At 38.4% G+C, this 16,611-nt stretch overlaps 1 protein-coding gene across 1 annotated transcript; it reads right to left on the minus strand.

Moving 5' to 3' along the window:
- Positions 1 to 6,851: 6,851 nt before the first annotated feature.
- On the minus strand, positions 6,852 to 10,297 carry mpc1 (mitochondrial pyruvate carrier 1). Its single transcript, XM_088934208.1, has 5 exons — positions 10,227 to 10,297; positions 8,684 to 8,708; positions 8,388 to 8,484; positions 7,718 to 7,850; positions 6,852 to 7,337 (listed from the first exon to the last, which is right to left on the minus strand). The coding sequence occupies exons 1-5, from the start codon at positions 10,295 to 10,297 to the stop codon at positions 7,313 to 7,315; spliced, it is 351 nt and encodes a 116-aa protein (XP_088790334.1). The 3' UTR covers positions 6,852 to 7,312.
- Positions 10,298 to 16,611: the final 6,314 nt, after the last annotated feature.

Here is a 16,611-nt window from a genome sequence, read left to right on the forward strand (position 1 = left end):
ATGCTAATGATTTCAGTTTCTCAAAAGTCATGTGTGGATTTGATATGATTATTTTAATTAAGGTGGTAAGTTTTTTTAATACGGTACCAATGTTGCTGTTGTGTCATGAAGCTGAATATGTTTGCAAGTATTCAAGCAATAAAGAAATCAGTTCCCATGAGTGACTTAAAAGGTTCTCAATTTTTAAGTGCTGACCTATCTCTCTTAATCAATCAACAGCAACAGAAAATACTTAAGAACAATAGCAACAACACACACAGAGAAGAACATCACGTTGTCTTAGTTTATGCAACACCTGATCTAGTCAGTTTCAGTCTTTAAGAATGTCTTATTTGTGTGCTCATGTATAGCCTTATCTTAACTGTAAAATTACTAATTTACAGAGAGACAAGTGTTATCAAAAACAATGTCATAATAGATACTGATGAGTTAAACGGAGTACAAAAGCCACTGCAATATTTGGCATGGAGAATTGAGATGGGTAGAAAGAGATGCATCTAAAGAGAAACACATTGTGTGTTCTGTATCTAGGATTATTTATACTTGCATATACAGTACATAATGTAATACATGTATACTTCCCTTCTGACAGTTCAGATTATAATTACATGAAATGACTTGTCTGCAATTCTATCTTTCAAACAATTGCAAACAAGCAATCACACATCGCTTCTAGTTCTAGAAGATTGTGCAGCATTTCTTTTATTTGTAACTGCAAATTTTCAAGCAGTTGTTCGAGAAAACTAACCTATCTCTAAATTCATGGATTTCCATATTATACACAAAAGGCAAAAAAATGTGTTATACAGTATGTTATGTAACATTTCATAAGGTTCTCCAGAAACAAAAATAAAATGTGGTAGACTTTCACACGATTCATGGGTTTCCAAGGATTGTTAGAGTGATAGCAATTCAAGTGCAGTATGAATTTGAAGAAAGTTGTTTAAAGAAAAAACTTTAAATGTTGCATGGATTCATCATCCTTCATGCATGTTTACAAATATCATTACATTATGGCTTATCAATACCCACTAATCAATGATTTTAAAAGAGATTAAGATAATTATCTTAATAATTAGCAACCCCCTTCTAAGCGGTTATCAGAGCTGCTTTTCGTCTGTCAATTCAATCTCATTAACCTTTACCTTTAAGTGTAAGTTTGCTTCTTCAGTACAGTGAAGAAGCCTCCTGAAGGCCTATTCACAGCCGTGTAATGACTAAATATACCATTGAACTCAATATTTTTGGTAAAATAAAGGCCATTTATAAACTTTAAGGTAAGATACTCATTCATTGGATAACAGTGGAAAATGATTTGTGTAATATCTGTTAAGATGCACAGTAAAGCAATATGACTAAAAAGAACAGATAAAGGTTTTTCCATGCTGAAAAAAGAGACTCTTTAATTTTCCTTCCAGTATTGAATGAAGCTTTACCTGTTCCTTTGCAGCCTACGCATGCTGACTCAGTCACCTACTTTGACTAAAAAGCAGTCAAACCAGACAAAATGACCAGCTTGATCTGCACATTGTGTCCTTGAGAGTGTTAAATACTGCTTAGATGTAAGACACAGTCACAGTGGCATCACATTTATACACATGCAAGTGTTGTTTTTGTTTTCCGTAAAGCATAAGTACTTTGTGTTGTCTTTAAAGCAGACTCCCATCCATTAGCATTAAGTCATGTTTTTCTGGTAAGGTTAAGGGTTGCAACAACTAATAGCCTAACCCAGGTGCATTGGGAGCAAAGCAGGACAACACCCTAGACTTGGTGCCAGTTGCCAGTCCACTGCAGGGCTTACACACCCACACACAGAGACAATTAAGAGACACTGATTAACCCAGTCAACTTTTCACTATTCACAATTCAAGAATAAACTGGAACTTTGTTCTCCGGGATTAAACCCAGAATCCTAGAGTTTGAGGCCGCAGCACTAATCAGTGTGCCACCATGCTGTCCTGTGGCTGCTTTACAACACCTGGTGCTTATAAACGAGGACTTTAGACACTGTGCTGGATTCTTGTTTCCTTATGTACAGTAGGTCTTTTGCGTTATTATCGAAATAAAATTTATTACAGCTTTTTAATACGTTCTTCCTTATAGACATATTCATATTTTGTCCCCTGAAGATACAGTGTTAAAAACTCCCCATTTTATTTACTCCCCATGACTTTATTTTAGTCAATGAGTAATCACCAACTTCAACATTGTTTCAGAAACATTGGTTTTGTTTACTATAACCTAACTATTCTATATTTGTGTTAGATGGCGCCAGGTCGTGAGAGTGAGTGCCCTTTTTGTGTCATTGGGAGAATGATAAAACATGGAGCCAGATAATAATAATAATAATAATAATAAACTTTATTTTATATAGCGCCTTTAAAGGTGGCTTCTCAAAGCGCTTTACAGGATGACAATAACAATAAATAAGAAGACTACAACAATAAATAAGAAGATTTCACAAGATAGGACACAATTATAATTACAACAATACAACAATAACAATAGAGGAGACCGTGGAAGGTGGTATTAAGAAGAGCAGAGGGGTGAAGAATGGAACCAGTTAAGTAAAGGCTTTTCTGAAAAAGAAGGTTTTGAGTCTAGATTTGAAGGAGTTTAGAGAAGGTGACTCTCTAATATCCTTGGGCAAAGAGTTCCAGAGCTTGGGGGCATAACAGGAGAAGGCCCTGTCGCCCATACAATGTAGACGGGCTTGGGGGACAGTAAGGAGGGCAGAATTTGAAGAGCGGAGGTTGCGAAGTGGGGAGTAGGGTGATAAAAGTTCAGACAGGTATTGAGGTGCCAAGCCATGTAAAGCCTTATAGGTGAGCATGAGGATTTTAAAGTCTACGCGGAATTTGACCGGAAGCCAGTGCAAGGACTCCAGGATAGGAGTAATGTGAATACTTGCACTAGACCTGGTCAGGATTCTGGCTGCTGAATTTTGGACATACTGCAGCTTGTTCAGAGTAGATTTAGATACCCCAGGGAGTAGAGCATTGCAGTAGTCAATTCGAGAGAATACAAATATGTTTATCAGCTTTTCAGCCACAGTTAATGATAGCATAGGGCATAGTCTTGCGATATTTCTAAGGTGAAAAAAAGATGTTTTGACAGTATGCTGTACATTTGGGTCGAATGTTAAGCCAGAATCGAATATAACCCCAAGGTTTTTCAATTTTGATTGAAGCTCAAGTAAAGAGCCATCTACAGACAGGGTTATAGGACTGGCTTTACGAAGTTGATGGGGGGTACCAATAAGCATGACTTCAGTCTTGTCACAGTTAAGATGAAGGAAGTTTTGAGTCATCCAAATTTTTATGTCAGAGATGCAATTAGATAGAATAGAGACAGCCACATCAGTGTCGGGTTTGGTATGGATGTATATTTGAGTATCGTCAGCATAAAAATGAAAGCTGAGGCCATGTGATCTTAAAAGCTGACCAAGTGGGAACATGTAAATGCTGAAGAGCAAGGGGCCCAGTATTGAGCCCTGGGGGACACCAGACTTGACAAGACCAATTTCAGACCTGTACCCATTGAGAGAGACAAAGTGACAGCGATCAGTGAGGTAAGACTTAAACCATTTGAGAGCAGTGTCAGAGACTCCAAACACAGTCTCGAGATGAGAAAGTAAGATGTTATGGTCAACAGTGTTAAAGGCAGCACTGAGGTCAAGAAGGATGAGTATGGAAAGAGAACCAGAATCAGAAGCTATTAGGAGATCGTTGGTGACTTTGACTAGGGCGGTTTCTGTGCTGTGAAGTTGACGGAAGCCAGATTGGAGGGGTTCAAAAAGGTTGTTTGTCATGAGGTGGTTTTGTAACTGAAGTGTGACAGCACGTTCTAGAATTTTAGAGAGAAAGGGTAAGTTGGAGATGGGGCGAAAGCTGTTAAGATTGTTGAGAGCCATGTTAGGCTTCTTTGGCACAGGGGTAATGGCAGCAGTTTTGAGGACCGCTGGTACAATGCCAGTGCTCAAGGATTCATGTATTATATTGAGGACAATGGGACAGAGAGAAGAGAAACAGGACTGGAATAAAGTGGTGGGAATGGGATCTAAAATAGATGTGGTGGGTTTCATGCGCATAAGTAGTTTGTTTAGGGATGCTGAGTCAAGAAGAGAGAAGCTGGAGAGAAGGGAACCAGAGAAGTTGGATGAGGAGGGAGGAGGTATGGAAATTATATCTGTAGTGGAGAGAATGTGATGCCGGATGTTGTCAATCTTAGAACTAAAGAAATCTAAGAATGTGTTGCAAAGTTGTGATGAGGCAGGCAATGTGGTAGGGCAGTTTGGCTTGAGCAGTCTGTTGATGGTGGAGTAAAGATGTCTGGGATTGTTTTGGTGATTTTCAATGATGTGAGAGAAGTAGGTGGATCTAGCAGACTCTATAGTAACCTTATAATCAGATAAGTAATCTCTCCAGGCCTGATAATGTACATTTAGGCCGGAAAGACGCCACCTACGATCAAGTTTGCGAGAGGCTGCCTTCATGAATCGCAGATGGTCATTGTACCAGGGGGCAGGGCGAGAGAAGGAGATGGTTTGAGTTTTTAAAGGAGCAAAGGTGTCGAGGGTAGATAAAAGAGCATTGTCAAGTAACTGTATTTTGTCCTCTAGAGGGTCAGAGTAAGAGAAACAGGATAAGGAGGACAGAACAGAATTTGCAAACCTTGGGTGATCAATTGATCGCCAGTTGCGGAAATTTACAGAGCGTGAGGGGGAAGTGTTAGAAACAGGTAATTCCAGATTGAAGAGAATGGCTAAGTGGTCAGAGAGGCCTAGATCAAGGGGAGAGCAGTGGGAGACAAAGGAGTCATTTGCAATAATTAGATCTAAGGTGTGTCCTTTGTTATGTGTAGGGGTACAAACAAACTGAGTAAGGTCAAAGCATCCCAAAAGAGAAAGGAAGATACCAAGAATTACCTGAAACTGAGCAGCCCGTAGATTGGAAGAGCGATATTGAATCCTGGTGCTGGAATGTCACCATGTCAGGTCGGCTCTTAAAGGCCCAGTTCTACTCGGTATTGGCTTAATCAGGTTTAACGCCTTTCCCCAGTTCTGAAGTGTTGGGGTTTTAATGAGACCTGTTAAAACAGCTGAACTGCACCTCTCTGGCACTACGAATCGACTGCCCTGGGCTGGAACATACTATTCATGGTGTACAGTATGTGCATGGAAGTCAAATAAGAACTGCTTCTGGACCCACGATCATAATCGTCCTTGTCTACTTCAACATTTAGTGTCTCAGTTAATCAGTGTACAGGCAAGTCCACCTGGAACTCATTTCGTAGATAGCTGCATGAAATAATTGCTTAAGCCTGGACAAAAACTCCCTGCTGAACTCCCGAGTTGTCAAAATTTACAAAGCAGATATTCTTGGAAGCTACAGCACGGCTGACATGATTGCATAATATTATTAGTAATAAAATCTGGCTATGAATCATAATGCCATATAATAAATTGCTTTCTTTAGTGGTTGCAGGGATGGATATACAGTATGTAGAAGATCAAATATAGGTTTATTCCATGCTGAAAAGAGAAGAAAAGAAACAATGCTTTGGCTGTGGAACCTTCTTTGGGTGTGAAGAAGGCTCCACAGCCGAAATGTTTTCTTTTCTTCACTTTTCAGCAAGGAATAAACCTTTACTTCTTCCTTTGCAGCCTACACATGGTGACGTAGCTAACTTCTTGAACTATATTTAGAAGATGTATGCATTATCATACATATTATGGCAGAATACAAATTACACTCCTAACAGTGGAGATATGAATATTGAGAATTTGTTCTAACCTATTATTGTACCTGACCCATTAGGGGTCTTTATATAAAGATTAGAATAAGAAGAACGCTGAATTCTGGCACTTAAATTTGTAGTGCTTTCCATCCAGAAGGAAATACCGCAGGAATAGACGTCTGAAGCAAGGAACAACTTTAGGAGTTCAGGGGGAAATTTAAGGAAGCTAGCTAAACTAAACAGATCTATAGAATCAGGGCTTCTCATACTGTATAAAAAAACAATGGGATGTTTGTCACAAGAAATCAAGACCTTGGTTAAACATTAACTGCAGGACCATACTTCAAACTCAAGTCATTTTTTTTTTTACAAATTCAGCATCATCATTTTGCAGAGTTCCATAACCTCCCGCATGTCATAAAACGAATGATCAATAAAGTAAAGAGACAAGGCATTATACTGTACTATAACAGGTATGTGTAATTTGTGTTAAGTGTTATCTTATATCATTCAAAGTTTTGTTAATATTTGCTCATGTTTGCCTTTGAATTTCGCTGCACCACAGAACCAAGATCTCATTTCCCTCAGATTATACCTTCTGCTTGGGTATATCCTCGATATTCAAGTTTATGTTTTACATTAGGTGAACGTTATTGCCCATCTTCCCTTTGTTAATGTTCATTTTAGAAAATGTATTAATATAGAGTTTATACGTAAAGGTCCCGGTATTCCCCCAAACCACTCAAGAAATTTCTGATACCAGAAGAAAGTGCCCAAGCTGGTCATGTAGAAACAACCCAATTTTCATTCGACATCTTATCCCAACTCAACACTGACTAGGGCACCAGTCTTACTTAAATACTCAAATCTTGCTTCATCATGATGTAGCTGTTATGTAATGGTTACACAAGAAAATAACAATGTGTAGCACTCCAGGAAAGTCAAGTAGATAAAAACTTTTTCAATATAATGTGGGCTGAATCAAGCTTTTGGGCTGTTGGAGTAACATTTAATTCATGGGAATTTGTTATTTTTAACATTACATGAATTATTAATCTCCTCCTCCATTACAGAAACCGTGACTTAACTATTTAAACACCAAGACAGAAATGTTTTATATTTTTAAATTAACTTTATTTAAGAATAAGCCTAGAAATTCTAAGAATGGCCTTGACTTAATATCTAGCATAAATTAAACTAACCTTAATGGCAAATAGTAATTAGTCCATCAGCATGAAGGTTAAAAACTTCCAGTGTCAATGTTTGAAACATATTTAAAAGTCTTGTCATTTACTCTGCAAATGAAAAAAAAACTACTTGGAAAAACTAATTCACAAATCATATGATTATACAAACGTACTTAAAATGGAACCATTAAACAAAAACTCATGTCAACAAGTGAGAATCATGAATTACATTGTGTGATATATGCCTATCTTTCAAAACCTTGAAAGATGTAACAGTCAATTTCTCAGTTCATGTGAGGTGCTCCATGTGAGATTAAAAATCAAATTGGCTTGATCTCTTATTTCAATTGCAGGTCATTCTGAAGAAGTCTCAAGGCCCCATGTCACTAACTGGCTTGTTTCTTTTCCATTCTGTAAAAAAACAAACAAACAATTAAACATTTTTATTTCATACTGTCAGCCTAACATCCCCTCTACAGCAAATATGATAACACATGCAATACTAACCATTTATAAAATAACAGTCTCAGATAAAACAAGTTTAAAGGCTTCAAAACAGAATAATAAAATATGAAGTGTAAAATTTAGTTTTATTTTCATTTAACAACTTCAATCAATGTTTCTACTCTAAACATTTATTCTTGCAAATGAAGCAGCATAATCCTACGAGTCTGCTCTTAAACTCTTAAGACTATTATTCAGCCATGCCTTGGCTTAAATGTTTCTCATCGTAACCTTTTAAATGTCTTTAAACCTTACAGTTCATGCAATGATTTAAACCAGTAACTTACTTGTATTTAATTAGTCTCCCGGCCTGAATGAGTTGAGCAGTCTCGTTTGTGATGTGGCAGGCAAACAGTAACCAATTCCTGGGCTGCACTTTGTAGGCAAATCTCATGAACAGGAGGGAGTAACAGCAAAGAGCTGGAAAGGCAAACATTTATTGAAGACCAGAGTTGCAGTTCTGAACTTCACCCTCGTCAATCACTACAACAATACAGTATGTGGTGGAACAGAACCACTAAGACTTACAGCACTAAAGCTTAGGGTGCTTTCAGAATTGGCTGCCCACTAGATTGTCAAGTATAAATAACTAAGGAACAGGTAACGGGTTTATTCCATTCTGCAAAGAAAGGAAACGCAACATAGAAGGTTCTAGAGCTGAAATGTGTTTCCTAAACCTGTTACCTGTTCCTTTGCAGCCTACGCATTAATAACCAAGTATGTCCGAAGACTTTATTAAAAGAAAAAAACGTCTTCTGTAGCACGATCAAGGAAATAACGGAAATATTTGATGTATTTCAGCAACAATATATTCTGACCTCTCAAAAAGAAATACAAGGGATTAGAACTGAAAAGTCTGTAGGTTAAGGGCTCTCAGGCTGGCTCTAAGCTCATATCCGACAAAGGTTATCCTGGGATGCTCTACGTGCAGCTCTGTAAATGTGAAGGTTTTCTCACCGAAGGTCATCCTGCCGCTGATAATCTCTGGGCTTTTCTTCATGTCAGTGATGGCGGCAATGGGAAGCCCCCAGTTAGCTACAGGTCCCCAGAAGTGCTGTGATTGGGGAGAAAAAGACACTGGAGTGGGTATAAAACACCAGGAATGTCTTTCACTGTTAACAAAACAAAAAACTACTTCACCGGGACAAAACACAGTAACTAAAATAGGCAGACCAGCAAACTAAATCGATGACTCAATTACGTAGCCTTATGCTGTCATTTTGATCAATTGCATAGACAGATCATTTCCTTACCGTGCTGTAGTGAATGGTCGTCAGAGAACGTTTTCATCAGGTTGTATTGCCCGAGGGAAAAAAAAACAAACAAAAGAGGGGGGAATTAACTTTTAAGAAATGAGCTCAGGTTTCAGAGAAGACCATAACATATCTCACAGCTCCGGGGTAACGACTGAGAAACCAACGAGACAGTCTCCTAGAAACTTAGAGCAATACTGTATAACTTACCAGTGCTTTATTTTCACTTTGATACAGTACTTAACATTAATTCAGGGGCAAGTTTTCTTGTATGTGAGTTTAGAAGAGGGTCTCCAGCTCTGGTCCTTGACAACCCTAATCTTGTCAGACTCAAAGGTCGCTTTAAATCTCTTCAACTTTAAGAAGAATAGGGACATTTGCAAACTGCCGACCACTGATTAATAAAGCAAATCAGTTGTTCAGTTAAAGGAGATCTGGCCAATTAGGACTGAGAGACATTCCTAAATTTGAGCACGATTAAAATGCCCCAGCTCTTTAGAAAACATTGTTTTAGTGGTTACCAATACAATCTGTTGATTGGGCTGTCTGGGACATGGACTGGAGACCCCTGGAGTATAGGAATACAAGTATGAAGGAGACCGAATTGATGTTAGCTACCCAGAGTACTGAAATACAGTAGTTAGGGCCTGCAACTTGAGTACTTTTCAGTTCCGTTTTTGTTGAAACGGCAATTGTTGAATATCCGGATATATTTAACATCAGCTCCCTCTAGGGGATTCTGGTTTAACGCACAGCTTTAATAACACCGAAACTGGCCCTGGTGCACCGTGTTTAGGTACTTTACTGAGGATGACATTAAATCTGTTATGTCAACTGCCAGGGTAAAAGTAATACTCCATTTCTTCACTCCCCCCGTGATTTCCACTGCAGAAATTAATCATTTACGCATTGCCTACAGCCAGGTAACATTTATACACACACCTTTTCAAAGCGGAAAGCAGTATACAGTAAATGTTTGTTGCAGAAATGGTAAGAGAACAGTAAGGTACAATTTCCCGTTGTAGCACAAGTCGAATACAAATGATCGATAAAGGCAATGCTAAGAGACACTGTCAGCTGTCCGCTTGTAAGAACAATGTCAGGTGAAGCATGTTCAATCGTGCCAGCTTTGCTGGAAAACAAATTAACAAGTTAGCAGCACTACTTGAAATTGTTATGAGGTGACCTTTCATATGAACTAACTAACCACCATTGTGCGTTATGATTTAGAAACCCTGAATATTACAGGCTTACATTTTCTGTGGTTTGTATCGCGTAACAAAAAGCCGCTGAAACTGCACCCAAACAACCCGTCCCCCAAATCGTGATGACTTCATATACTAATAATACTCCTGGAAATATTAAGCCATTTGCCTAAAATCCCGAGTCCCAGTTGCTCACTAAAACATGAGAGTGCTGCACATTTATAGCTAGCACTGCCAGGTAAGTGTCAGATAACCGGCTGTGGTACAAAATCAGAGAACGCCATGACCCACAAAAGGACGCGTCCCCAAAAACGCCTTTCAATCTCAGTCTCGCATACCTCGTTAAGTAATCCCTGAACTCCTTGCTCCGTAGGTGATCAACCGCTTTGCGAGCCAAAACGCCAGCCATGGTCTCGGTCGGGGGAGGTTACGGAGGGACCCTTCTCACGCAGAAGAAAATCAAAACAAGACGAGCGACACACGACTGGGCCGAAACTCTCCTGGCTTTCAAAGCAGGTTGACATTCAGCACGACATTCCTGTTACGCCTTCCGGCAAGGCGGGAGATACGGCAGAAGCCCGATCAATCCGATCGTATCTGAAAGGCCATTGGCTGTTGCTATGCGGTAAATCGATTTGCAGTGACTGTCGTTGTTTTCCCCCGCTCAGAATAATGGGGGGAGTGTCCCATTGTTAGCTGTGATTGGTCCGGGGTTAACCAATGATCTGTGCGGCACTGAAGGGCAACAGAGGACGAAATAGGTTTGAGGGCGTGTGGTGGGTTACTGGGACGTGCAACCTGTAATTATATTTAATTAGTCTTAATGCCTGATTGATTTCGACATGAGTTCACCAAGCACGCAGTTTTGTGCAGATGGGATAAGGGGCTGCGGCACTTATGACATTTTGTCATGCTGTTTTCGGTGCAGGGCAGGCGATGGTAAATTCGTGTAAAACCGGGGGAAAGCGCTGTTGATGAGTATGTGATAAAAAAAAAACACGACCAATTAGGACTTTAAATAATACGTGCCCGATTTCCACAGATGCATAACGTTGTCATAAAGCATCAGGATACACGTCAGCTTTGTGAATGAAAGTTTTTCTAAACGCCTTTGTCTTTTTGAACACGGCATTTTATTTTAAGTGATCTAAAGTGAGAAAGGTGTCCTGGCACATGAAAGTTTGGATTCCCCCCCATTGGTGTTTATGGAATAACAACACCGGACTGGCAAGACGATATCAGTTCAAGGGTATTAAGAGCAGCCATTTTATCCAAAGGGACATATCTATTCGTTCATATACTGTAAGTTACGGTATGCGATCTACTATTTATTGGGCTGTGTAACACATAGATCAATAAAAGCAGTGAGTGATGACTGTATATACTCACAGTTTACGTGGCGTTAATTGCAACACACAAAGGGTAGAGAACTACAGTAGGTGCCGCTGTTTCCACACTACTTAATAACTAGTCTCAAAGTTATTAGCGCGAAGAGCAGCGAACCAAGAACTAGTACAGTAGATATTCCACATTACTGCTGCCCCCTGCTGTTTCTGCTGAAGGAGACTAATACCGTAAATGTTTGACTCTTGGAAGTGTGCTAAGTACTACAGTACTTTAACAAATCCATTAAAGCTTTTGCTGGCCTTTTTACAAACACTAGAAGCTGATAAAAAATATTGAGTACATTTAAAGCATTCAGCAGGCTTGCCTTCATCTGACATCACTTATAATACAGACTGATACACGTGCCACTCTACTGTCTCTGTAAGTGAAACCATGGAAGTTTTTTTTAATTATAAAAATTATATTCATATACATTCTTTCATTTTCTTGGGCTTAGATATGCAGGCTACAGTGTAATTCAATATTTGTAAACAAGTTAAACTATATGGACATTAATTATAGGGAGTAAACATTGACTCTCTTTGTTTCATATCCTGGAAAGCTAAACAGACTTCTAACTCCAGCCTGAGTATAAAGTGCATATAAAGTCAAATTCAGCAGCTGTGTACAGCTCATCAGTGGAGCAGAGTTGACTTTGGCTAGTGAAACTGATGGTAATGGATTGATAGCTAGACACAGGCCTAACCGTGTAGTCTGAACGTTAATAGGATTAAATCCTTAGTTAAAGGATAGTCCACATGGAATTATAAAGGTAGGTATTACTTAATCTAGTAGTTATTTGTACTGACAGTAATGGATACAACCAGAGTGTATGAAATGGTATGTTTAAAATTTCAGTAGGCTTTTAACAAAATGCGTATTGAAAGATTGATTCTCAGATTGTAGGCAGTAAGCATTCCAGACAAGGCACGTGTTAGGGCTCAGAACTGGTTTAGTGACAGTAAAAGGAGCGAATGCTCATATCGGAGTAATGGAATTAGTGAAATGCCTCAAGGATGTTTTCAAGATAACATCTCTTTCTGATTTAGGTTACGGTACAGTTAGCAAAGCAGTTAATGTTACAGTTGATACCAAAGTAGGAGGATTAGCAAACACTGCAAAATCGGATCAAAAAGAGAACACCTTTGGGACTGGGTCAACACCGGGTAGGTGACATCTGATATAGACACATGTAAGGTGTTGTATGCAGGTTAGCGGAAACATAAACTGTGAATGTAAACTGGGAAACAGAGCTTGAGGATGCTACAGTACATTTTGGAAAAAGACTTGATTAGAACAGAGAAAAGGCTGCAAAGGAGAGGAAGCCATTCGGATCATCTAGCCCATTTGATAGAACATGATGTTTAAGATATCTCTGTAGAAAAATCAGTTTAATCTTTAAAATGCACTCATAAAACCCCATTTAGAATACATTGTAGCTACAGTTTACAATATGTTGTTTCCATTTCTGTCCTTTTGGTTGTGCATCACTGTTGATTTTGAAGAGGTTTTTCACAGATGAATGTGATAAACGTTCCACACCTTAGGGATCAGCCTGAAGTGAATGCTTTATACCGTATGTGCTCTGACTTTGGTGAAAACCAGTTCTGTTTTAAGAGTAACAGATGAAATTCAGCGGACTGTAGAGTTTGAAAACTTTGTAGTTCAAAGGTGAAGGAATCGGAAGGTTAGTTGGTTAAATATTTGTTTCCTGTTTGACAAATATTGTTATGCTCTCTTAGCTAGATCTGTCTTATTTGTTTGAACAGGATCACGGTTACAGAGTTCCTTTTAGATTGTTCTTTAGTCATCTGTTTGCTTTATAAGTCAGGTGAAACAAATAGAAAGAACATTATAAAAACTACAGATTACTGCCCAGAACCCCTAGGATAGTGCATATACAGTACCCATATATTTAGACCTAACATGTACTTTAATTAGATTGTCATGAAAGTCTTAATAAAATGGAGATAACCTAAATGAACACAAATACATAAAATATATTTGGATTATATCCAACAATCCATTTTCTAACCTGTTAATCAGATTCAGGGAGGCAGGGGAGCCGGAGACTATCCTGGCAAGCAACAGGCGCAAGGCAGGATACACCCTGGATGGGACGCCAGTCATCGCGGGGCAGGCAGACACAGAATCACCAGGGCCAGTTTTCCTGGAAGCCGATTGACCTACCAGCACAGTATGTCTGTGAACTGTGGGGAGAAGGGGCACCTGGAGAAAGCCCACTCCACCAAGGGCGGAACATCCAAACTCCAGAGAGAGAGAACCCTGAGTTCAAAATTGAACCTGGGTTCCCAGGGCTGTGAGGCAGCAATGCTGACCACTGTGCCACCGTACATAAAGCCACAACATAAAAAGAAAACACAACATAATTGATTTTATTTAATTTATTTATAAAGTTTTGGCATGCTAAGCCATTGCACAGCAAAGATGGATATCTACAGGGCTTCTACACTATTCTTGAAAACAAACATCACTTAGAAATACCTGCAGAGTTCCAGAAGCAGTTTCTCAGTAGACTGTATTGAAAGACCCTCAGCATGCAGGTAAACAGATTGCAAGCAAAATCTTCTTGGTGCCTTTAAATCAAGCCACACTGGAAGCAAAAACACGGTTCTAGCTGAGGTCCTTACCTGAAACAGTCTATGGGAAAGGTAGAACAAAGTATTCCGCTTATCAGCGCTTGTGGAATATACAAAGTACCAAGGTTTTTCACAGTGCTACAAAAATATTGCACCTCTTAAAACTTTTTTTCTTTTAAAAAAAATGGTTAGTTGTCTAATAACTTAAATAGGTATTTTTTTTCAAACGCATTAATACATTTTTAAAACAGACATCTATGGAATTAAGCAGGAGGTTACATTACAAATATTTCAATGCTCTGTAAACAAAAAAACAGAAAAAAAAAGATGTGGATCAAGGGTCTGTGTGCAATAACAGTGAAGAAAACAGGAAAGGAAGAACAGCAAAATAATGACCAATAAACTGAGACTATACATGTCATTTGTTTTCATACCCTTAATCTGTACTTTTTGTTTACAGCTTTATGTCTTTAAAACAAGGTTTTATGCTTTCCAAATTGCAAGGATTATATTAAGGCTGGGATAGGAACATTCTACAGTATACAGTACTGTATGTTCTCTTTTGAGTATTGTAATCATAACACTCAGTCCTTCCCTAAATGAAAAGAAATTGATCTGTTTACACTAGATAATGGGTAGTTTACTGTTTTAAAATGTGGATTAGCCAAAGCTCAATGTTGTAATTAATTGAACAAGTTACTTTTTAAATAGTCAAATTAGAGAGGTTAATGCTACTGTTCACCATGTGTGGTTATGCACTGCTGTGCGTACACAGTGACAGGTTAAAGGCATCAAGTTTACGTTTTAAGACAAAAACGTTCCATCTTTTCCACTATTGTAATGTTAAAACAGACAGCAGTCCTATTGCTTTGGTGTGGATTTAAAGTATTTTAAAGCAGAGTGCATTGTTTTCCTAATATTGCCGTAGAACCTTTTGTGTTCATTGAAAAAAAAATCAAATTTCAGTTAAAAAAGAAGTGGTTACTCTTTATATGCTGAATAATTGGGTGAAAATCTCTTAAAAATTCTGTTTCCCTCTGGGTTTCTATGTCAGTGTGTGAGCAGATCAGAAACCCTGATGTATTGTAATGGTCACAGACTGCAGGAGTGACATTTGGGACACAAACAGACTGGGTGGTTTAAAATGAGGAAACTGGAGGAAAACTAGTATTAACAACGGCCTGGGAGACTGCAAGGTCCTGCTTGTCGGACAGTGGTGCGCTGTCTCCTGCCTGCATGAGCTATATACAGTACCATTTGCTCCTTGCCCACTCCAGGAGACTATTAACATGTGTATCCCAGTGTGGGCCTGAAAGATTGACTTGTGTCAGAGTGATCCATGGCACCATGAGCTGCTGAGTTCTGCCTGTTCTGCTGTTTCTACCTTAGTGCACTGATACTGGAGAAAGTTTACTGCTGCTGAAGTCCTCCTAATGAATGTCACACACTCTAAATCCTTACGATCCGAAGAACTATGGTGTCTGGGTTTCTCGGTAATGTACTAATAATGTACTTCTTTTGGATAGCCAAACTGAAATTTCAAATACTTATGGTTTCTGTTGCTCTCCTATGTATCAATGTTGCTTGGATTCTAATTCAAAGATCCGTCTCTTTGCATTTAGCTGCACAAACCTTGAATTACACACATACCCAACTGACCCAAACTGAAAATATGATGCTGGCTTTACATACTGTAAATGTTTTATCATGTAATCCTTTCTTAAGCTGTGATTTTTTTAATTGAAAAAAAAGAGCAACATAATATTAAGAACATTTACATATAGAGAATGACCCAAATACATAAGTAAATCAATAAATATATAATAGGTAACTCTACATATAAAGTGCACTTGATTTAGAGAGTAAATTAGCAAAATCACATACCACATACAATAGTATCATCAAGATACAAAATTTAAAATGAAGTGAAGAAAGACATTCTGGCATTCAGAAATAGTAAATTTTGCAACTAATTTGCAATTGTGTGTTTTGTTAATAGGACTAAAATAAGTTGATGAGGTTGATCTCCAGCTGTTTACGTCATCTGGCAACATAGCTTTTGAATGCACAATAAACAAATCCTGAACAACTCCAGTGCAACCCCAACAGCGAAGTGCAGAAAGCCACTGTATTTAAATGTTCTAACAGGGCCCAGTCGAATGGTTCACTTCTGTGATTTGGCAATAATAAGTTAAGGATTCATTTTTAGAAATTTGGATACACTGTTTCTTTTGCTAACGTTGACCTTTATACAATATATATTTTACAATTTTACAGACACAACCAACATTATACAAAAACTTTGTTTTGTGTAAATGCAAAAGGAAAATGAAATAAGGGTTGAGGAATAAGGTCTTTGGAAGCAGCCATTAAGAACATGTTGGAATTATTTCATACCTTGATGTTGCCTTAAAGGTCTAGCAGACATTCCCTTCATGCAGTTCATGTTTTCATTATGAACATGAAAATAGCCCAAAGTTAAAACTGCTAAAGCAAGCAGGTGTCTGTAATTTAAACTAGATATAGTAAATATAAACAAAGTCAATGACACCTTTGAGACGGAAAGCTAGTATACTAATATAAAGAACACCATGTTGAAAATGTGTACTCTTTGAATTTGGATAGACTTTGCATTGCTTTTATACTTTGCAAAACAGCCCTCTTTCCTTGATGGAAAAACAATTGAAGGTAAGTGTTCTGTCGATCAGGTAAGGCATATATTCCAGGATTGCTAAAA

Source organism: Atractosteus spatula, chromosome 15 (genome assembly GCF_055471065.1).
Source record: "Atractosteus spatula isolate fAtrSpa1 chromosome 15, fAtrSpa1.hap1, whole genome shotgun sequence".
In the NCBI taxonomy this organism is placed as follows: domain Eukaryota; kingdom Metazoa; phylum Chordata; class Actinopteri; order Semionotiformes; family Lepisosteidae; genus Atractosteus; species Atractosteus spatula.